At 42.9% G+C, this 23,449-nt stretch overlaps 1 protein-coding gene across 26 annotated transcripts in view; it reads left to right on the top strand.

Annotated features, from left to right (window-relative positions):
- The window catches only part of LOC148019343 (uncharacterized), a 70,543-nt gene that overhangs the window by 7,756 nt on the left and 39,338 nt on the right, over positions 1-23,449 (top strand). For 13 of the 26 annotated variants that reach the window (XM_087660973.1, XM_087660970.1, XM_087660968.1 and 10 more), the window contains one exon: positions 2,839-3,048. The exons of 3 other annotated variants lie outside the window; for them this stretch is intronic. In XM_087660973.1, the coding sequence (XP_087517099.1) occupies positions 2,881-3,048 (168 nt within the window). In that variant the 5' untranslated portion in view covers positions 2,839-2,880. The remainder of the gene's footprint in view (positions 1-2,838; positions 3,049-23,449) is intronic. 10 more of the 26 variants (XR_015687586.1, XR_015687585.1, XR_015687584.1 and 7 more) reach the window with 1 other exon arrangement.

Below are 23,449 nucleotides of genomic sequence, written 5' to 3'. Positions count from 1 at the left end.
CAGTACGAAGTTTAAAATGCAAACCTCCTTGAAACTTCCCAAGCTTTCCGAACTGCTGATCTTCTTGAAATGTTGGACCTTCAAAAGTAGCTCCCAAAATCTCTTGGTATAGTCACCAAGTGACTCATTTTTCCTTTGCCAAAGCCGATCCCATTCCATTTTTATATCTCTTTTGAAATGAACAGGAAGAAATTGGCTTTGTATCATGCGAACAAAGGACCGCCATGATTTTGGGGCAGCATGATCATATTTCAACCCCGTTCACCAAGTATGGGCTAAGTCGGTCAAATGTAAAGCTGCAAACTTAATCTTTTCTTTTTCTTTATACTTGTCACGACCATACAAAATTTGAAATTGACGAATAAACTTCAGAAGAAGATCAGGATTTCGGGAATCATCATACATACTGAACTTGATCTTCTTTTCAAGTTGAGATAGTGACTTAGTCTTCTTTTTCTTCTTCTTATGCCTTCGTCCATGCCCGGAGCTTGAGGTTGAAGATGATGAAGTGCTTGATGGAGACGAGGGTGAAGAATGTCGATGCCTTTGACGATGATGAGGTCTTCCACGATAAGGGTGTGACTCTTCGTTACTAGAAGAGGGTCCATCAGAGTAGGCGCCAGATGACTTTGAAGAAGAGGATGAGCTTCGACGCGATCTCTTTCTTTGTCTTGAAGTAGAATGGGACTGCCTCTTAGAAGTAGTTGGACTTCTTGATCGGCTCCTTTCATTGGTATGGCTTTGTCTCCTTGAAGCAAATGGGCTTCTTTTCTTGAATTCTTTGGGATTCTCAACTTTTTCTAGTTTGAGAAGTTGCTCACGAATTTGTTGATTCTCCTCTCTAAGACATTGATTGGCTTGAAGGATAGCACTCTACTGATCCATTGAGACTCTAAGAAAAATATGCTCAAGCACTCAATGCAAGGGCTGAAAACAAACAAACTTATAATTGTAAGCACTACCAGTATTGGGGTGAGAACCGAGCCAAAGCTCTGATACCACTGTAAACGCCCCGAACAACCTAGTATACTTTAACAATTATGATATTCGCTTATTTTCGAGATTTAATATAAAGGAGAATGAACACTTAAAGCTGAAAATGAAAATTACTCACAAAATTACAGCCATGAAAATGTAAAAATAATGGAGACAAGATTGAGGGTTAAAGATGGGCAACCTCCCCCGAAGGAATGTATTTCTGCTCAACCCAAGTCCCTTAGGGAAGAGCTCAGTTACAATCAACCTGAGAGTGAGGAGAAGTAATTCTCACTCTCACAAGATCATGCAAAGATGTACAAACACACATGCATTATCTATTATGCAATGATAAGAACTGATTTCTTTACAATATGAGAGAAGAAAGAGAGGAAATCAGCCTTTCTCCATCGTTGATCAGCAGTACAGGATAGGGCTTGCTTCTTGTTGCTAAAATGGAAGAAAGAGCTCGAGAATAAGGTGCTTAATGAATTTATAGGCTTGCTATCCTGTAAAACAGCAGTGATAGAAGAGGGAATATGGAGGAATTTGATAATGGAAAAGTGGGGGATGATGATGGGGATGGATGGGGCCAGTTTCAAGCTATTTGTGGGTGCTGTACATGAGTTTACAACAAAGAAAAATGATGCTGAATGAAGAAAAACGAGCTCTTATTTATAGGAGAGGGAAGAGCTAGTACAAAAGGGGAAAGTGGAGTAGCACAAGACAAGTGTCCAGCCACATGTCATGAGATGTGACAAGTGGTGGGACTCTTGGACACTTGTCTCTTCTCTATGGCCTTCCTTTTTGGGCCGAATACTGTCAAGAATAGAAACAACCAAATTTAGTAAGCACAGTCAGAGTACAGAATTTACTATCTTTAGAATGACATCCCTATTTTTTAGGACTAGCATTTTTAGGCTAATTCGGGGCTCCTAAAATTTAGGGACCTTGACCACTCATCAGTGGCCAGCTCCAATGCACTTTTCTTTATATCTAATTAGTGTAAAGGAAACAAATTTAATAAATCATTATATAGACAAATTAATGAAAAAGGATACAAATTCTGTTTCTATAGAGTTGTGACAAAAGAGTTTGGGAGTAGTGATGTTACTAGTGTCAAAATAACCCATACTTGCTAGATGTAGTTTGATATTCATATTGTGGATTCCTTTGCCTTTGGACTAACGAAAGAGCCTATCAACTGAACATTAGGTATAAGAAAAGGCTTGAAACCATTTCTCACTTCTTTATCCATTTGCAGGCTAATCAGTATTGCCTTAATCTTCTTCAATACTATATCATTGAATGGCACCCCACCATTTTGAACTGGAAATAATTATTAATAAGTGAAGTTACAGGATTTCCCAGGGACTTGGATTAGGTCATTGAATTATGGGTTGTCTGAAATGCTGCTACATGTTTCAACATGTCTTTGTTGATCATAGCTTGTGCAACACTAGGGTACTGGCCTGTTACTTTACTCTGCTTCCATGTTGATCATATTTGAACATGCTCATGTCCAACATCCAGAAGTAGCACACAATTTGGTTATTATAGGCAGCATTTAATTTTCTTCCAAATAGCTATTTAAAGCTCTGTATTGGTGTGCCCCAGTACTATGAATAAGCACTCTCTTGAATGAAAATATCTCTTTTAGCTGGTTGGTTTATGCTCTTGTGATTCGAACTTAATTCTAAGACGAGTTAATTAATTCAAAGATGGGAATTAATAATCTGGATATTAAGGCTGGTCAGACATTGTCGAAGGATAACAAACTTATAACATTCTGAATGATATTCAAAGGACTTGCTTCTTGAGCCTTCCAGTCCTAAGTAATACTGTCACACTCAATGTGGACAGGAACACCAATCACACTGAAAAATTTAAGATGCAGTTCCAGAAATGAGACGAAAGCGAGAAAAAGTTTACTCCAGACCCCTTTCAGGCAATCTGAAAAATGTAAAGAGGAGGAAGGAAGAACCAGCTTCTGCTCAAGGCACATTCCAAGCTAATGCTAGCGGGTCGACTGATGACAGATGTTCACAAACTTGTCAAAGTGAGGAGCAGTTGGTAAGGCTGAATAAGTATTTTAGTTTGATATATCTGCAGGTTTTCAATCACACTGTTTTGCCCAAGACAAAAGAATTCTATTAACAAACACTTCAGCCAAACTATATCAAGTTAAAGTATAATATACACCTGGTATAGGACATTATTGATAAAGTATATTCCAGAGATTCCTAGAAGGTCAAATACAAGGGCTTTGATCCAGTGGTTTGTAATGCCAAAGCATATGTGACAAGGTGGAACAAGGTGCCTAAATCCCAGAAAAGCACCTCTCCTCCTCCTCATGTGCTTGGTCTAGGGGTGAATAATTTTTCGCAAATCTTGAAGAGGGTCTTAACTCTCTATTGTGGATATAAACTGTGCCTCAATGGCATGACTGCATCTTGCTGTCCAACTATACAAAGCTATAAAACTAGCAATGAGCTCCCATTTGTGAGAGTCCCTCGAAGTTCACTCTGTTTATGAGTAGTCTTGTGTAGGGATGTGCTCTGCTGCTGCCTAGTGAAGAGAATAATGGCTGCCCTGTACGTCCTTGTAGCTGCATGCTAAACTTTTGTCCATGACCCATACAATTACCCAGGTCTCTATCATAATCTGACTTCAGCCATGAAATACTAATTTGAGATCTTGCTTCTATTGTGCATACCTCCTGAGCTCTTGGAAAGTCCCATGAGTACTATCTTTGCCTCCTTGGTGGGTCCTCATTTAGTATATGCTACTTGAAACCTGCCATATCCTGACCATTTACCAACTGCTAGGCTCTTGAATGCCACAAGCCATAGAAACAATGAAAACTTCCTAGGATTAATATGGTCATCAAGTCTCCTCCAAACGTCAAATAAAGAAGGCAAAGAGATTCGCTGCTAATATCAATGCTGGCAGTGGCCATGTGTTGCCTTTATTTTACTCATTTGAATCCTCATTCCTAGTTTGCTATGTGGCCAAAGAATGACATCACAAGGTCTCCTAATAAAGTGTCTCTCCAAACCCACCCTCTTGGATCTTCTTTAGTTCTGAAGGGTTTTCTCTGATGCACTGATGTCTACATCCCTCCATACAAGTAGTCAACTTAGGGTCCATGCACTATCTCTTGTGGTAGTGGGCTACCGCTTTAAGCTTTTGCTAAGGGCATTATGTGTACTCTTTCTATTCCTGGTTCTCAGTGTGAAGATGAACATATTCTCCTTGCTATCGCAATCACATTGAGAAAAATGTCTCCTCAAGAGAAGAGACCAGTCCATGTTTCAGACTTGAGAAGTATTTGTATCTATCTCTGGAGTCCATTCCTGAGATACTCCCTTTAAAATTGTCTCTAGCTTAGTCATGGCCCCTTCAGGGTCTTGAAGCCATTGTCTTTGCATGTCCTTTGGTGGGTCTACAAAAGCAAACCACTCCCTTGCTCTCCTTCCTGATCGAAGAATGTTTCTGATGAGACTCTTCATTTGGCCTTTTCATGGCGTGGAGAAGGCTTGTTGACTAGCCATCACTATGCTTCTTGCTAGAGAGATTTTAGTTGCGCTCCAATTGAGAAGCTTTTGTTTGATGCTCAAAACGAAGGGTATAAGATGCTGCTCTACATGTGATGCCCAATGTATCTTACAAAGGACCCATGGGGGATCCGAGTGAAGTCCTTATGTGGTTTCCGATTAGGCTCTGCTGAGCACCATCACATACCTAGAATCCCAAGTACTTGTGCTAGCTAATAAGAGCACTTGAAGCTCTAAAAAGTATGTTCATCACTGCTACAAAGCCTTAAAATTGCTCTCAGTCACATCCAAGTAAAGTACCGTGTCATTTGGAAAATCTACATTTAGAAGCTCATCAAAATCTGGGATGGGTTGTAAGTAAATGCTGGGTCAAACGCACAGAGAAATAGAATGTATTACACACAATATTTGATGAATGTTCAATCAAGAAGAGGGTTTATAGAAATGATACAATGGGCCTCAAGCCTACGTTTCTGGAGGACCAGGGTAGAGGTGACCTAAGTGAGGTTTCAGAGACACCAAGAACAACTTTGAGAGTTTGTTGTACCAAGACAGATCCCAAATGCGCCAGCCCACTATTGCTTGGTGCTGAAGCATCAAGATGACAACTCTAAGGCCTAAACTTTCAATTGCAGTAGTCTGTCGATGTTAGTGGGTTGTGACTGCATGGGCATGTGAAGAAATGCTAGGGCAAACATAGAGAAATGCAAAATGTAGGACAACACGAGGAATGCTCAATGAAGATGAATAAATATGGGAATGTAAGTGATACAATTTGGGTCCCTGACCCCTCCTTGTATTAAGGACTGAGGAGTTGAGTTGACAGTGGTGTTAGAGACTCTGAGAACAACTCTGAGTGTGTTGTTCACAAGATGGATCCAATTTCCAAAAAAGCAGCACTAACAGTCTACTGTTGATGATGATGTTGTGGGCAGCAAAAGAGGCAGTCCTGCCAACAGCATGATGTTGAGAGGTCACTTGGGCAGGAAAACACAAGGTTTACTGGCTGTGTGGCACCTCCACGGGTAGTAGCAGATAGTGGTGGCGATAATGTGACAGCATCTAGTGGATCTCCTGGACAGCAGGCTGGGTGGTGACTGCAGCAGGCAAGGCAGCAGCTGGGCAGACCTCTAGAAGTTGCGTGGCCTAGGTGGCTGACTGGGCAGCAGCCGGTGAGCAACGAGTACAACAGCATGTGGCTACTCCAAAATGCAGGTTGGCTCCTTCGAATGATGATGATGGCACCTTTAGGGGCATGGACAGCAGATGGAATGAGGCTGATAACTGAAAATAATTAGGGATAAATGGGATGCCCACATGATGTTTATAGAGAATTTTTGGGCATTTGAGCTACCGTTCAAAAATGAAGCCATTTATTTTTGGCAATGCTTTTTGGGGTTGTTTTAAAGAGTAAAAGGTAGGCATTAATGCATGATAATTTGAAATTAATATGTAAAGAAATGCTATGGCAATCAGAAAGAAACATGGAATGTACAACAACATGAGGAATACACTCTTTAGAATGCTCAATGAGAATGAATGAATTTGAAGATGTATGATACAATGTGGGGCCTCAAATCTCTGCATCTCAAGGACCTGGAATGAGGTAAGCTGAGAGTGGTGTTGGAGATGCTATGAACAACTTGGAGAGTGTGTTGTACTTGTGAGGAGTCTCCAAACGCAGCAGCAGCAGGCAGTCACTCTTAGTGGGAACTAGTCAAGATGATGTTGTGGGTAGTAGTGGAGGGAGAAAAAGTCTTTTGAGCAGTGAATGCAATGGATCTCGAACCTCCATGTCTCGGCTGGACCGGGCCAGAATGAGTTAAAAGAGGACTCTCAGTCTCTCTAACAGCTCTGATAGTGTGTCATACCTCAAATGGATCCCGAAACACAGCAGGCAGCCTCCGTAGGTGATCCCTTGCTGTAAATGCAGACTTTGAAGTTCGGACAGGCTGAAAACAGTCAGTAGACAATAGGGTGGCCTGCACAATGATGAAAACACAGGGTGGCTATATCAGATCTGATGATTGTCAGCAAAATGCAGTAGTAACAGGGTGGGCAAAAGCTCTAGAAGGTTGGGCAATAGGCCAGGTGATGATGCTAGTGTTGAGCTAACATAAGCATTGCATGTTGAATTAGCCACTTAAACAGCCCCAAAAATGCTTAATTAATGAAAACCCTTAATTGGTGCATGATTCAAGAGAGCTTTAAAACAGTGCACAATACGAGGTCTTGAAACTTTCTATAAATAGACAGGTTGCCTGCCATTCAGCCTCAATCTCGTTTTTGTAGGTTTCAGGAGTTGTATCTCTATTGCCCACACCCCATTCGTGGAGGACATCTCAGTCAGAGCTTCCCCTTGCTGTTTGCTATCATCTCGCTTCTGATTCTAGTCTCCATCTCCATCTTTTGGCCGTCACCATCATTTGGAGTTGTTTCCTATACCTCTAGAGTTTGCGTTTGCTGCTATTGTCACTTGTTGAAGCTGTCACCATCATCCACACATTGTTGCCATCAGCTTGGCATTTGTGTTTGTTGAGTTTCTCTCTCCTCTAGCTGTTGCCATCACCTCGTGCATAGTCACCTTTAGTCTCCAATTGTTGCCCAGTTTTTCTCTCTCCTTAGGCACCTACTTTTTTAGTTTTTCTCTCTCCTCACTACCCCTTTGCATTAGATCTAGCTTCTACAACTGCGTTTGCTAGTGTCCGACTCTCGGAGGCTGCCTTTGCTGCATTTCTAGATCTGTCAAGAGTATGATACACTCTCTTGCTCAGCACCTCAGCCTTGGTTCTCGAGACATGAGAGTTCGGGGTACAGTTTTCATTCGTGCATGGTTTGTTTGTTGCATGAGCATTGTATATTTAGTATTCAGTCATTCATTAAGATTCCACTATGTTCATTGTCTCTGAGTTACCCTAACCCTAATTGTGTTCTTTTGAGTCAATGCTTTGTCGTACGCTTTTATTTATGTTTTTGCGTTAGGATATTTCTTCACATGGTATCAGAGCAAGATTCTCTTCCACGAAACCTCGGCCTTTGATTTGAAAGCCCTTTGCAAGAAATAGGAACAACAGGGGGTGAGATGACTTTGAACACGCCTTTACTACATCATCATGATGCTTTCGAGCCTAGTACATTAAGACATGCAACAGATTGGGCTTCACAGATTGCTCCTCTATTTGACATGGCCAAAGAGACATTGGACTACCATGGAGTCCACAGACCATACGAGATCTTACGATCTGAGTACGATCTCATTCTCATGTATCGAGCTCAATGGTAGATTGAAGGTAATTTGAGTTTTCCTCTTCAGATTTGGTGCACTGGTCTAATGATTTTGTAGGAAGGATGGAAGCTCCACAAAGGACTAGCCATCTTGACGTGGAAATTGATATGGAGTACAAACCATTTTCCTCTGTATCACAATCATCTTCATCTTTATCTCTTTCATCTTTTCCATGCACTTCTCCACCTTCATTTACTCCTATATTAGGTAGCAAGCTACTACTTCTCAATCTTTTGATTTTTCTTCCTCCTTTCCACAAGATATCGGAGATGTTCATGATGAACCCTTTAAACAAGTATTGGTTCATTAGCCCCAAAGAGGATAGGCTTTTCTAATTGTACTTAAGAAAAGGTAAACAAACATTGTAAGAATCTATGGTGAGTGTTTCTTCTTCATCTTTTCCTTCAACTTACATCTCATGGTTAATTTGATTTTGGTAACTCAATCTTTTTAATCATTTGCATTTAATGGACAAAAGAAATCTAATACATTTTCGACATCTATACAAATGAAAAATTCATTTAATCTTCCACCCATCCCACCCACTAGCTCCAGTGCACCTTCTTTTCAGCCTTCATTAAGTGCATCTTACATGTCTTCACACATCACACTAGGAGGTCCTTCACCCTTAGACATGCTTTTTAGGACCTCGTCTTTTCCTTAGCCGGGTGGTGTCTCCATGATGGAGATTCATCCTCCCATCCCCACACTTTCGGGTTTTTCATAGCTTGGGAATGCCACCCAGTGCTTATCGAGTGTGGGTTAGTTGGTACTACAGTTTGCCTCCATGGCATTACCTAGTGGGTCTTCTAGTCATTTTGCTATGCCCTAGCAGACCGCTAGATAGGGCTTACATGTCTCGGTGTCTCCATCTCCACCAGCACTTTATGGAAACATTCATCTTGTACAAGGGTTGGAACCCCAACCTGATTCCGCATTTGTTCCCTATGAGGTCGTTTGCTCATAGAAGGCTAGAAATGCCTTTTCTATTGTTGAGCTGATGCAAGGTTTCTTACGTGAATTTCATTCATACCTTCAGCATTTTGACTTAGAATTCGAGCGTTGGGCACAATTAATTGACCACTATGCGGGGATAGGTCATATCACATCAATTTGGATCAAAACTTTAGAATCACTAATCAGAATGACTTGAAAGTCAGGTTGGCTGAGTATCGGTGCCTTCTTGCTGAGTTCTCTACCATGGGGGCTCCTAAGTCCTTGGACAATCAGATCACATTGTTTCTAAATAAGTTGCCAAGAAAATACTTCCATTTTGTGCAATATGTGATCTCATAGCCCACCATGCCTACATTCTATGAATTTGAGTATTAGCAATTGCGTTACGCTCAGTTGTTTGATCAATTTCATAGCTTGACCTCTATAGAGGGGGCTCTCATTGTTGCTTCTTAGAAGGAGTAGTAAGGGAATAGTAAGCAAAATCAACATTCCGATCAAAATAAAAAAAAGAATCAAAATCAAAATCAAAACCAAACTAGTGAGGTCCAAGGAAACTCCTAGTCATCTCTAAGACCTAGGTGACAAAACATATTGAAGAAAAATCAATATTGTCAACATTGTTAGAAGGTTGGCCATTTTGATGACGAGTGCTGATCAAAGGCACAAGGCACAACACCAAAAGTTAAGACTCAAACCTCTCGCTCCTTAGTCAGACAATCCCCCACAGGGGAGGCAAGGTGGTGGCAACCCTTAGGAGGGGTAGTGGCAAGGTCAAACCCACGTTGCCATCGGTTAGCCATCACAGTCGACAACATTCTCAATGCAAGAGGGCTTGTTTAATAAGTTTGCAGAGGCCCACATCGTCTTTGTAGAGACACTTGAGGATGTGAGTCCCGTCCACATCTACGAGTGCCTCTTGATAATGTGATTGCAAAGGCCCACTCATCACAGTCGAGTACTTCAGCTACTCCTTGGATTGTGGGCAGTGGGGCTACCTATCATATGATCCCCATGGCGGACATTTTTCTTTTCCGAGTCCTTGTAGCTGGGCACGTTTGAGTTGGGAACAACTCCTCGGTCAAGATTCAGGCTCATGGTCGTGTCAGTTTGCCACTAACTAGGGCCTGGCTTGTACTATGGTAGATGATGTATACTATGTTTCTCAGCTTGGGGTGAACTTGTTATCCATTCAATAGCTTTGCAGGTTGGGTTGAGCATTCTTCTTCACAATGACCATAGTCAAGGTCCTTGACTCTCAAATTTGTTTAGTGATTGCTTGTGGTGAGGCACAGCCTAGTGGCCTATACCGCATGACAGTTTTTTTTCGAGCTGACAGCCAAGAGCCCTAAGTTCTGTCAGATGGGAGAGGATCGAGGTGCAGCTGAAGTGCAGTAGACAGTGTGAGAGTGAGAGACAGAGTTGAGCACGACACCCAATACAATTGTACTGAATAGAGTGTAAGACTGAAAGTACAAATGATAACCCTTATACCTTAGAGTTATAAGGGGCTGTTCACACCCGAACACAGTAAGTGCCCGTAAGTGTGCACCACAAGCACATACAAAATAGTACACATAATCTGGGGGAAAAAACCTCTCCTACCGAGAGTAAAAAGTGCCCCAGTGTCCTAGTGATCACCCGCACACTCCCATATGAGCGTAGGCGTAAGTAAGGCGTGTGAGATACCCAACAAACCCCCCTGGAGTGAAGAGTGATCAAGTGTACAAGGATCATCCGCCACCAAAGGGCGTCAAATTCAAAGCATCGCGAAATGCTTCAAATTTGTCTCGTGGAAGAGCTTTGGTGAAGATGTCTGCCACATTGCTGGTGGTAGGACAGTAGACAAGGCTGATATCACCTGCATGTAGCCTCTCTCTGACAAAGTGGTAGTGAATCTCTATGTGTTTCGTGCGAGCATGAAACACAGGGTTCCGTGCCACTGCAATGGCACTCTGACTGTCAGTATATAAAGGAGTAGGCTCCGTAACAGATACATCCAAATCAGCAAGTAAGCGTCTAAGCCATACGCACTCAACTGCAGTAGTGAAGGCTGCCTTGTACTCAGTTTCACATGATGACGTGGCAACAGTGGATTGTTTCTTGCTAAGCCAAGAAATGCATGACGAGCCAAGAAAGAAACAATTGCCACTAGTGGAGTGACGAGTATCAAAATCACCAGCCCAATCAGAGTCACTGTAAGCATGTAACTGCAGTGGTCCCCCCTTGGCATAAAGCAATCCAAGAGTTCTAGTACCCTGCAAGTAACGAAACACACGCTTCATAGCTTGCCAATGCGACATACGAGGCTGATGCATGTACCTGCTCAAAACTGAAACGGCAAACTGTATGTCTGGCCGAGTGTGGCATAGATAGATGAGACATCCCACTGCTGGAGCATAAGTATGGATATCAAACAAATCACTGTCATCATGTAATGACAGTTTGAGCCCAGGTTCCATGGGTGTACAAACTGGCTTGCAATCCTGTAAGCCAAACTTCTCAAGAAGTTGCCCAATGTACCTTGACTGACATAATCCAATGCCTCTAGCATCATGTACAAACTGGATGCCCAAGTAATAGTGCAAAATACCCAAGTCCGACATGTCAAAAGTTTGCTGTAAATTATTTTTGAATGCTGAAATCTGATCAGCACGTGTTCCAGTGAGCAAAAGGTCGTCTACATATAGACACAAAATCAGCATGGATCCCCCCTCTTTATGTACATAAAGGGTAGACTCAGATGGGCTGTTTACAAACCCCTGACTAAGCAAGAAAGCATCTATCTTTGCGTACCAAGCTCGTGGAGCTTGTTTCAAACCATATAGAGCTTTTTTCAGCTTGCATACTAAATTTTCTGAGCCTTCAACTGCAAAACCAATGGGCTGCTGTACATACACTTCTTCCTGAAGTTCCCCATGTAAGAATGCAGTCTTTATATCCAGCTGATGCACTTTCCAATTAAAATGTGCAGCCAAGGCAATCATAGACCGAATGGTCGTCATACGGGAGGTAGGAGCAAAGGTCTCCTCATAGTCAATGCCCTTTTTCTGTGCGTAGCCTTTAGCTACCAGCCGTGCCTTGTACTTATCTATGGATCCATCTGCATTCCTTTTCAATTTGTAGACCCATTTCGTACCAATGGCACGCTTGCCAACTGGCAAAGACACCAAATCCCAAGTATGATTCTTATGAATAGAATCCAATTCAGCTTGCATGGCTGCCATCCAATGCACACTATGTCGTGCATCCTCAAAACATTCAGGCTCCTCAATATCATGAGTACATGCTGCCATAACAAACTCCATGGAATGTGCTGAATCATGCAGTCGAGTTTGCCTTCGAGTACGACCAGCCAAGGGTGTTTCCAAATGACTATCTCTCATAGTCTGCGTGTACCATCTAGGCACCTGTCTTGCTTCCTGACTGTGTACAAGTTCCTGCTGAATTTCAGTTTCAGCAATGTGCTGATTTACTGCATGTTCCATAGGAGCAGCTGGCTGAACATTAGGTTCATTTGCTGAAGTACCAGCTGAATCACCAAATGTGATGGGCAGCAGCCCTTCAAAGACATCACGGGCAGCCTGATATGTATCAAAACCAGCCAAGGATAATTCTGATTTTTCATCAAATACAACATCCCTGCTGACAAAAACCTTCTTGGTCACGGGATCATAGAGTCTGTAGCCTTTGCTTTCGCTGCTATATCCCATAAAGATGCATTTTACAGCCTTGCTGTCCAACTTCTTTCGAAGTACCTGTGGAATATGGGCATATGCAAGACACCCAAAAGTACGGAAGTGGCCAACAGAAGGTTTGCGGCTGTGCCAAGCCTCAAAAGGTGTGATGGTTTTCAAGGCCTTGGTAGGGCATCTGTTCAAAATGTGGCAAGCGCACATGACGGCTTCCATCCAAAAACTATGAGGCAAACTCTTTGCCTTCAGCATACATCTGGCCATCTCCATGAGTGACCGATTCTTCCTCTCTGCTACCCCATTCTGCTGTGGAGTATATGCAGTAGTGTACTGATGGATAATGCCCTTCTGCTGCAAATAAGAATTCAGCATAGAGGACATGTATTCCCCCCCTCGGTCCGAACGGAGAGTCTTAATCTTGCAACCAGACTGAGTTTCCACAAGTACACTGAAAGCCAAAAATGCATCATACACTTCTGACTTCTTTTTCAAGCAGTAGACCCAGCACAAACGTGTAAAGTCATCAATAAATGTTACAAAATAGTAACAACCACCCAATGACTGTGTCTGCATGGGCCCACAAACATCCGAATGCACAAGCTGCAATCTGGCTGTTGCTCTAAAAGCAACATCACGGGGAAAAGAGAAACGATGCATTTTCCCCAAAATGCAACCCTCGCATAAATGCTCAGGAGGTCTCTCCAAGAGAGGTAATCCATCCAACATCTGAGTACGCTGTAATAGCATCAAGCTGCCATAGTTTACATGCCCCAAACGAGCATGCCATAACTCTGCCTCTAACATAGCAGGAGTAAGAGTGGATGTCAAATATGCAGACTGATCTACCGAAAGAGCATCCAACTCATATAACCCATGACACAAAGAACCTGTCAAGACCAATGTCATGTGTTCCTTGTCACGGACCATGCAACGGTCATCATCAAAGGTGACCTGCAAACCACAACGTGCCATAGAAGAAATGGAAAGCAGATTCTTCTTAATGCCAGGCACATACAAAGCATCCTGTAGGCGGAGAATAGAGCCATCAATGGCTGTAAGCTGAATCTCCCCAATACCACGAACAGGGTATGATGCATTATTAGCACACTGAACAGACTTCCCAACGGGAGGTGCACCAAGAGAAGCAAACAAATCTCTACGAGATGTGATATGCCGTGAAGCACCACTGTCAAAGAACCAAGTGTCAGCATCTTCTGTAGAGCTAAATGCTCTATCAGCCCAAGAGACATCATAACTGCAAGTGTAAAAACAATAGTCCCTGTCTGCAACAAAGGACGCGGACTCACTGGCAGTGGAAGGAGCTGCAGAAACAGACATTCCTGACTCCTTCTTCTTCTCTTTGGCGATGCGCTTCCTGCACTCAGTGATGTAGTGGCCAGGCTTCTTGCAGTAATGGCATTTTCCTTTCTTGGCTTGCGTGCCCCCCTGTTTTTGACTTGTCTGTGAAGTGTTACTACTACCAGAACTCTGCGAAGCATTTTTCCCTTGGCTGTTTTTACCCTTCTGCCTTGACATAAAAGCCTGCTCAGAGGCTATACCATCCACACCACTGTTCCGTCTAGTTTGCTCTTCCTCGAGAAGCAAACTGACAAGCTGAATGAAAGTGATGGGCTCTTTCGAAATCCTCATAGTGAGGTTCAAGGCAGTATGAAAAGCCAAGTAAGAGGGAGCAAGTGAATTCAATGTCGTAGAAATCAGCTGCGCATCTGAGTAGTACTCATCCACATTCATGAGTTGCTCCCGCAAGTCTTGAATTTTGTTGAGATGATCCTGCATAGAATCACCCTCATTCATCTTTAGAGTCTCTAGCTCTTTCTTCAAGAAAGAGATGCGAGTCTCATTCTTTCCTGCAAACATCTGCTCCAATATCAACCAAGCTTCTTGTGAAGAAGCTGCTGAACGAATATGAGGAATGATAGAACGCTGAACTGCCAATGCAATCAGCGACATAGCCTGTGCATCCCGTGTATCCCAAGTTTTCTGAGCTGCAGTTCTTGGGGGAAGTGGCTGAGCGAGCTGAGGTGGAGGGGGCTGAGGTTGCCCTCTTGCACGTCCTCCTGGAGGAGGAGTAGCGGGAGCCACAACTCCCGGTCGTGCTTCCTCTCCACTGACATAATCCCACAAATTTTTTGCCACTAATACATTCTTCATCATAAAAGACCAAAGGGAATAATTGTTCCCATCCAATCGGTCTTCCTTGGACACATAGGTGAATACATCTCCTCCCTGATTTGCCATTATTTCCCAAAAGGCAATAGAGCAATGTCAATGCAGTACGGACTGGAAATCTGCAAATTTCCAGAAATTGCAGCAAACACAAGTCTGCAATTAATGTGCAAAGGGTACTCTGTCACAAAAAAAAACTGTCACTGATGCACGCTTCCCAAGGTGCAATTAGTGCTCAGCAGCACTAAAACATCAAAAGCCCCAAAATTTTCTGCCCAAAATTTCTGTCACAAATGTCTGTTACAAAAGCCCCAAAATGTGCATTCAATGTGTCACAGACAGACACAGCACGTTTCCCAATGTGCAAACAGTGCAGTGCAACACTGTTATGAATAAATCCCCAAAATTTTGCCAAAATCTCTGTCAAAAACAGTCGGTCTGTGACTGTATCAGCAGTTTAAATGCATCTGTCCTCCAAATACACAAAAGCCCCAAAATTTTCTGACCATTCAGTCAGAAATTTGCATGAAATTTACTTTTCCAGTAAATTTGTGCCAACCGCGTGTGAACCGCCGCTTCCAGAATTTTATTCTGGGCTGAAATAATAAAATTTTTGAAAATTTTACTTGGTCGTGCAGCACGTCGCGAGCTGCTGACGTGACAAAGGCAGGCGGGCAGGCGTGAGCAGGTCGTCAGACGGGCTGACCAGACGCGATGGGCAGGCGGGCTGCACGTGGTCAAAAACGGCGGGAGGCTGATTGGCGGGCTGCGCGAATCTGAAGCGGGCAGGCAGGTAGCGAGCAGGCGTTGACTCCGCCTGCACGAAACAGGGCCCTGGCGAAGTGGAGCTGCTCGCGAGCTGACGAGCGACTGCTGACGGGCAGCTGCTGACGTGGACGACTGTAGTGAGAAGACGGGCAGCTGCTGATGTGGAGATTGTGAGCTGCGCGCAGGGCAGTACTGGGCAGGTCTAGAGCTGGCGACTCGGGGGCAAGACTGACGGGGACTCCAGGCTGCTGACTGAGGACAGCTCTGATACCAAATGTCAGATGGGAGAGGATCGAGGTGCAGCTGAAGTGCAGTAGACAGTGTGAGAGTGAGAGACAGAGTTGAGCACGACACCCAATACAATTGTACTGAATAGAGTGTAAGACTGAAAGTACAAATGATAACCCTTATACCTTAGAGTTATAAGGGGCTGTTCACACCCGAACACAGTAAGTGCCCGTAAGTGTGCACCACAAGCACATACAAAATAGTACACATAATCTGGGGGAAAAAACCTCTCCTACCGAGAGTAAAAAGTGCCCCAGTGTCCTAGTGATCACCCGCACACTCCCATATGAGCGTAGGCGTAAGTAAGGCGTGTGAGATACCCAACAAGTTCCATTGCTTCAAGACTTTAGCCGCTACGTGGGAGCCTAGGAGCATTTCGTGTTTTGGCATTTTTGCTTAGGGCATCTTGGATACGACTCTCTTTATGAATTATTGCATTGATAGATGGTTGATGGCCTTCCCTACCTAAAGCTATCGTAGGATGTTTGTAGAGCTTGTCAACTCAAGAAACATCACTGTATTCCATTCTCTCAGCAATCTACACATAGAGCTGAGACACCTCTTAGATTGATTCATGTTGATCTTTGTGGGCTGACATCCACCGCCATCTTGAATGGCGCACTATACTTATTTTTGATTGTGGACGATCATTCTTGTTACATGTGGGTGTACTTTCTCAAGCATAAGTCCGATGCCTTCACATATTTTTTTGCTTGGGTGCCGCTAACCAGATTGTTCATCGTGTATGATGCATGAGGAGTGATAGTGGAGGCGAGCTCACCTCCCGCAAGTTTTCCGAGTTTCTACAAGAGCATGGTATTTCATGCCAGCTTATCTCTACCAACTCCCCTTTACGGAATGGAGGTGTAGAGCGTAGGAACCGGACCATCATGAACATGGTATGCTCTATGCTGTTCATAGTAGAGTTCTCTGAGTGCCTTTGGATCAAGGTTGTTATGAAGAGACCTTTGCTCCTACTATGCGGTTGATATCCTTTCATTTGTTGGTTGCTCTAGCCGCTTACCATGGTTGGCTGATCTATCAGATGGACGTCAAAAGTGCCTTTGTGAATGGTTATTTGAAGAAGGAAGTCTATGAGGAGCAGCCTCCCAGATTTTCTTCTTTTGACCAAACGGATAAGGTTTTTTGCTTATGAAAAGCTCTTTATGAGTTGAATGATGAATCAAGCACTGTAGTCTTGGTTCCAGAGGATGGATGAGTTTCTTAGGACCCACATATACCATTCTATCCCTTATGACCCAAACTTATATGTCCGTACTACTTTAGAGGAGATCAGCTATATCCTGTTGTACGTCGATGATTTACTTATTACTGGCTCAGACTTTGCTACCATAGTAGAGATAAAGCCTCAACTTTGTTTGAGATGATAGACCATGGTCTATTGTATTATTTTTAGGAATGGAGGTAGTTCGATTGGGGGGTAGTATTACTGGCTTTGACTCTACTACCATAGTAGAGATAAAGGCTCAGCTTTGTTCTACTTTCGAGATGACAGACCATGGTCTGTTGTCTTATTTTTAGGGATGGAGGTAGTTCGATTGGGGGATAGTATTTTTGTGTCACAGGACAAGTACACTTTTTAGATAGTGGATCAGTCTTGCACGAATCAAATACGGCTTGTGGCCATCCCTCTTAATCCCACTGTTCATCTTTCTAAGGATACCCTAGGTTGGTCGATAAGCACGCATATAAGTCTATGGTATGGAAGCTTCTTTGATTGATTCACACTAAGCCAGATTTAGCTTACTCAGTCAGTTTGCTTAGTCTGTATTTCAATGCACCTAGAATGTCACATTGGATTGCTTGTCTGCGTGTTTTGAGATATTTGTGGTGTATCTATTTTTATGGTCTAACATATGGATTTGGTTTCTATTTACAAGGGTACACTGACTCTGTTTGGGCAGGAGATCTCGAGACTCAACATTCCCATGGTGGTTACCTCTTTACCTTGGGTACGACACCTATCTCTTGGGCCAGCCATAAGTAGGAGACAGTGGCAACTTCAATGGCCGAGGCTGAGTATCAGGCTCTTTTTGATGATACCACGGAGGCTATCTACTTAAGGAGCTTACTGGCGGCTTTTCACTTTCTTGTGACTCTTCCACTATTGTCCACTATAATGATGAGTATGCCATTGCCCTTGCGGGCAATCTGATCATTACACCATGGACATGGCATGTGGGGGTCCTACTATAGTAGAGAGTAGGTTGAGCTAGGTACCATATACCTAGGGTTTGTGTCTTCCTTCGACAACTATGTAGCATATTGACCAAGGCGGTCAATCGGCCTGTGTTGCAGTACATTTTACCTAGGATCGGCTTGGGTACATCCTCCTCTACTTCTTTAGATTGATAGGGAGAGGGTGCTTTTCTCTCGCTTTGCCTTCCAGGACTACCGCGTGGATGAAGGTTGATGGCTGAAATTTACACATAAGTGTGAGAACTTGCACAAAAGGAATAAGGCTGAATGGTGGGCACCTTGCCCATTTATAGATGTTGAAGGGTGCCCAAAAAATTAGGGTTTTGGGGAACCACTAAAACTCTCTCGAACAGTACCTCTATTTGGGGTTTCTCATTAATTAAACGTATTTTGGGGTTGTTTAAAGATGCTAATCAGTTATAAAGTGTGTTTTAGCTCAATACCCCCTCTTAGGCTCGAAATTGAGTTGAAAAGGGGAGGCCTATAATGTTTACTTTACCCCAAGGCGTTCTCCCCCTAAGCAGCCAGGGTATCGGATCATAGGGCGCATATCGGTTGCCCAGTGGCCTACCAAGATTGTAGAGGTGGTGATTATCTTACCAAGGGAGTCCAAGTAGTCACCCTAGAGCAGACAGGGCATTGGACAAAGGGTGCACGTCGGCTGTCTAGTGGCCTACTAAGCTCTATAAAAGTGGATGGAACCACATTGAACCTTTTTTTTTTTGGTTTGGTGTTGAAAGTTAATTGTATGGGTTGTAGCTGATTAAGTAATAGTGACCGAAAAGACAGGAGTAGGGATGGTATATCCAATGCATTGAGGATGTCGATGACAAGGGAAAGGTGATGAAGTATCATGTGAAGTAGGATGGTGGTGTAGTCCACTGTGGAAATAGCTTAGGATCCATCTAGTGGTGCTTTGCACAATGGGATGCATGGTATGCTACATGTTGAAAAATGCTCATACAATAGGTACTACTTGGACAGTGTCCCTTGTGGAGAAATTGTTCACTTGCCCAAGGGCCCTAGTACAAAGATCATGAAATCATGTGATGCATAGGGGATGGTACAACAACGAGGAAAAGCTGATGTCAAAGACAAGTGCCAAAACGTGTAGAATACCAAGAAGGGTAGGAACCCCCCTCAATTTGGATGTCGATGCCAAGGAAGGAAGAGGAGCTTGAGGATATTGGTCTTTGTGTGGTGTCGAGAATCAAGTGGATGAAGATGATGAAGCATCCCTGCTAGAATACCAAGGATAGAAGATAGTGCCATGATAGCTTCAAGAGAGATGCTGGATGATCCACCACGGAAGGGGAAGCCTCCATGCTGGTAGAAGAGCACAACTCAAAGTAGATGGAATCATGAAAGAAATGGTGCTCTTCTCTCATCTCCAGCTCAGGAAGAACTGATGCAAACTTGCATGTTAGTCTCACATTGAAATACAAAACCCTACAAAAGAGATCAAAATTTGCAAGCATAGAGGTGAGTAATGAGATGCTTCAAAAAAGAAAAACTAAAAATAAAGGAAAACAAAGCTAAGTGCAATGCAATGAGTATGTATGTATGTAGTGGAAGTCTAAAAAGGGAAAGACAAAGTGTATGGCCACCATCGTGCACGGCGAGGTGGGGAAGTGGTCCTAGAAGGTGCAGTGGATGCTCTAGGAATGGATGCGTAAAGTGCAATAGGCGAGTCACTAGCAGACCAATCTGCTAATCCTTCAGGAGTAGTGAAAGATATAGGCTGTTGAGGCTGTCCGCGTGCCACATGTCTAGTAGCCACTGCGGCAAATGGTGCAACAATGGGAGGCATAGCCCCATTGGACTGGCTAGCTAGGAGGTAATTGTAGCAGTTTGTTGTGGTTTTCCTGGTGGAAGATCCTGGGTCTTGGTATGACACTCCTCGTCCATATGGCCCGACCTATGACAGTGTGTGCAAATCATATTTTTCTTGAATTTGTTGCCAAAGGGGTCGTGTTTCTTTGGTTTTGTTGGAGGAAGAGGGGCCATTCTTGTTTTGACTTACCTTTACATCTTGTGAGTTCTTGCCATTGTTGGTTTTCTCTCCCAAATAAGAGACAACTTACCCCTGCCCCTCTACATGGATGTGTGTGGAGGACTTCTCGTGGACTTGATCGTGCAATCTTGCATATGTGAGAGAGAAAGGATCAAAGCTTAGTTGAGAGTACACAGTTGATAGTGAAGAGAGTGAGAGAGTGAAGACAGGATTCTCAATACAAATTCCAAGAGAGTGTAATGAAAGTACAAAGTACAACCCTTAAACCTTAGGGTTGTTAATGTGTGTTCACACCTGAAAGGTGTAAAACATGATAAGTGCCCAAAATGTGTAACATAAGGACATAAAATAAAAGATAATATAACTAGGGGGAAAAACCTCTCATAAGGAGAGTAAAGTGCCCAAGTGTCCTGCTGTGGATCATGACACTCCTCTATGAGCGTAGGCGTGATTTAAACCCAATAAACCTCCTTGGAGTGAAAAGTGATCAGCATATAAGGATCGTCCGCCAAAGGAGATCAAATTTAAAGCATTGCGAAATGTTTCAAATTTGTCACGAAGAAGAGCTTTGGTGAAGATGTCTACCACATTACTGGCGGTAGGACAGTAGACATGGCTGATATCTCCTACATGTAGCCTCTCTTTGACAAAGTGATAGTGGATCTCTATGTGTTTCGTGTGTGCATGAAACACTAGGTTCCGTGCCACGGCAATGGCACTTTGACTGTCAGTAAACAAAGGAGTAGGCTCAGTGATAGACACATCAAGATCAGCCAACAAACATCTGAGCCATACACATTCAAGTGTGGTGGTGAAAGTTGCCTTGTATTCAGCTGCACAAGACGATGTGGCAATAGTGGATTGTTTCTTGCTAAGCCAAGAGATGCAATATGAGCCAAGAAAGAAACAATTTCCACTCGTAGAGTGACGTGAATCAAAATCACCAGCCCAATCTGAATCACTGTAAGCATGTAGTTGCAGTGGTCTCTCCTTGGTATAAAGTAGTCCAAGAACCACGCTTCACAGCTTGCCAATGTGACATGTGTGGGCTGTGTATATATCTGCTTAGTGCTGAAATTGCAAATTGAATATTTGGCCTTGTGTTGGATAAATAAATGAGACATCCAACTGTTGGAGCATATGTATGGATGTCAAACAAATCATAGTCATCATGCAGGGACAGCTTGAGTCTAGTCTCCATTGGTGTGCAAACTGGCTTCCAATCTTGTAAGCCAAACCTCTCAAGGAGTCTACCAATATATCTAGACAGTGACAATCCAATCCCTCTAGCATCATGAATGAACTGAATGCCCAAATAGTAGTGCAAAGAACCTAAGTCTGACATCTCAAAAGTTTGCTGTAAATTTTTCTTGAATGCTGAAATTTGATTAGCATGTGTCCTTGTGAGCAGAAGATCATCTACATAAAGAGATATGACCAGCAAGGATCCCTCCTCTTTGCATACGTAAAGAGTAGACTTGGATAAGCTGTTCATGAACCCTTGGTTGAGTAAAAAGGTATCAATTTTTGCATATCAAGCTTGGCGAGCTCGCTTTAAACCATACAAAGCCTTTTTCAGCTTGCATACCAAGTGTTCGGAACCCTCAATTGCAAAACCAATGGGCTGTTGTACATACACTTCCCTATGCAAAAATGCAGTCTTAATATCAAGCTGCCAACCATGATGGGCAGCCAAATCAACCATAGACCGAATGGCAGTCATACGGGATGTAGGAGCAAATGTCTCCTCATATTCAAGAGCCCTTCTTTTGCGTGTAGCCTTTGGCCACAAGCCTGGCTTTATACTTATCAATGGATCCATCTACATTTCTTTTTAGCATATAAACCCACTTTGCACCAATGGCTTTCTTCCCAACAGGCAATGTCACTAAATCCCATGTTTGATTCTTTATGATAGAATCAAAATCAGCTTGCATTGCTGCCATCCAATGCACACCTTATTGTGCATCCCCAAAACATTCAGGCTCCTCATCATCAAGTGTGTGTGTTGCCATAACAAACTCCATTGTATTAGCATGATCATGCAAACAGGCTTGTCTTCTAGTACGACTAGCAATAGGAGCATCCGAATGACTATCTTTCACAGTCTGCAAGAACCATCTAGACATCTACCTAGCTTCCTGATTGTGTACAAGCTCCTACTTAACCTCAAATTCAGCATCTTGCCGAATATTCAGATCAGCTATAGGCTTAATTTGTGCATTGCTCAATGGAGCAGCTGACTAAACATTATGTTCATTTACTGAAGCTCCAGCTGTATCACCAAAAGAAATGGGCAGCAACCCTTAAAACACATCATTTGCAGCCTGATATGTATCAAAGCCAGCAAGGGATAATTGTGATTTTTCATCAAAAACCACATCCCTACTGACAAATACTTTCTTCGAAACAAAATCATACAGTCTATATCCTTTGCTCTCACTACTATACCCTACAAAAATGCATTTAAGAGCCTTGTTATTTTACTTCTTTCTTAGTACTTTGGGAATATGAGCATACACAAGACAACCAAAAGTACGAAAATGGCCAAGTGAAGGTTTTTGACTGTTCCAAGCCTCAAAAGGCGTAACATTTTTTAACGCCTTGGTAGGACACCTATTCAAAAACATGGAAGGCATACATAACTGCTTCTATTCAAAAACCATGTGGCAAACTCTTAGCTTTCAACATACATCTAGCCATCTCCATGAGTGACTGATTCTTCCTCTCTGCAAACCCATTTTGCTGTGGAGTAAATGTAGTAGTGCACTGATGAACAATGCCTTTCTGCTTCAAAAAATTATTCAGCATGGAAAATATGTATTCCCCCCCTCGGTCCAAATGGAGAGTCTTAATCCTGCAGCCATATTGATTTTCAACAAGTGCAACAAAAGTAAAAAATGCATCATACACCTTTGACTTTTTCACCAATGAGTAGACCCAACAAAAATAAGTAAAGTCTTCAATGAAAGTGACGAAATAATAACATCCATGCAGTGACTTTGTTTGCATAGGTCCATATGCATCCGAATGCACAATATGTAATTTGGCAGTTGCCTTAGAAGCTACATCGCGGGGAAACGAGAATTAATGCATTTTTCCCAAAATGCATCCCTCACAAATATGCTCAGGAGGTCTCTCCAAGAGAGGTAAACTATCTAACATCTGAGTATGCTACATAAGCATCAAACTGCTATAGTTGACATGCCCCATCCGAGCATGCCATAACTTTGCCTATGACATAGCAGGAGTAAGAGTAGATGCTAAATAGACTAATTGATCAATGAAGTAGGCATCTAATTCATATAGTCCATGACATAATGTACTAGTCAAAACCAAAGTCAAAAATTCTTTATCCATGACCATACATTTGTCATCACCAAATGTGACTTGCATTTCACACTTTACCAAAGAAGAAATGGACAATGGATTCTTCTTTATACTTGTCACATATAATGTATCTTATAAATGGAGAGTAGAGCCATCAATGGCTGTCAAGACAATC

This window comes from Lygodium microphyllum, chromosome 20 (genome assembly GCF_053477565.2).
Source record: "Lygodium microphyllum isolate KBCC chromosome 20, Lygodium_microphyllum_v1.1.10, whole genome shotgun sequence".
Taxonomy (NCBI): domain Eukaryota; kingdom Viridiplantae; phylum Streptophyta; class Polypodiopsida; order Schizaeales; family Lygodiaceae; genus Lygodium; species Lygodium microphyllum.
The sequence above is the reverse complement of the archived record's forward strand: the minus strand, read 5'-3'. Positions and strand labels throughout refer to the sequence as shown.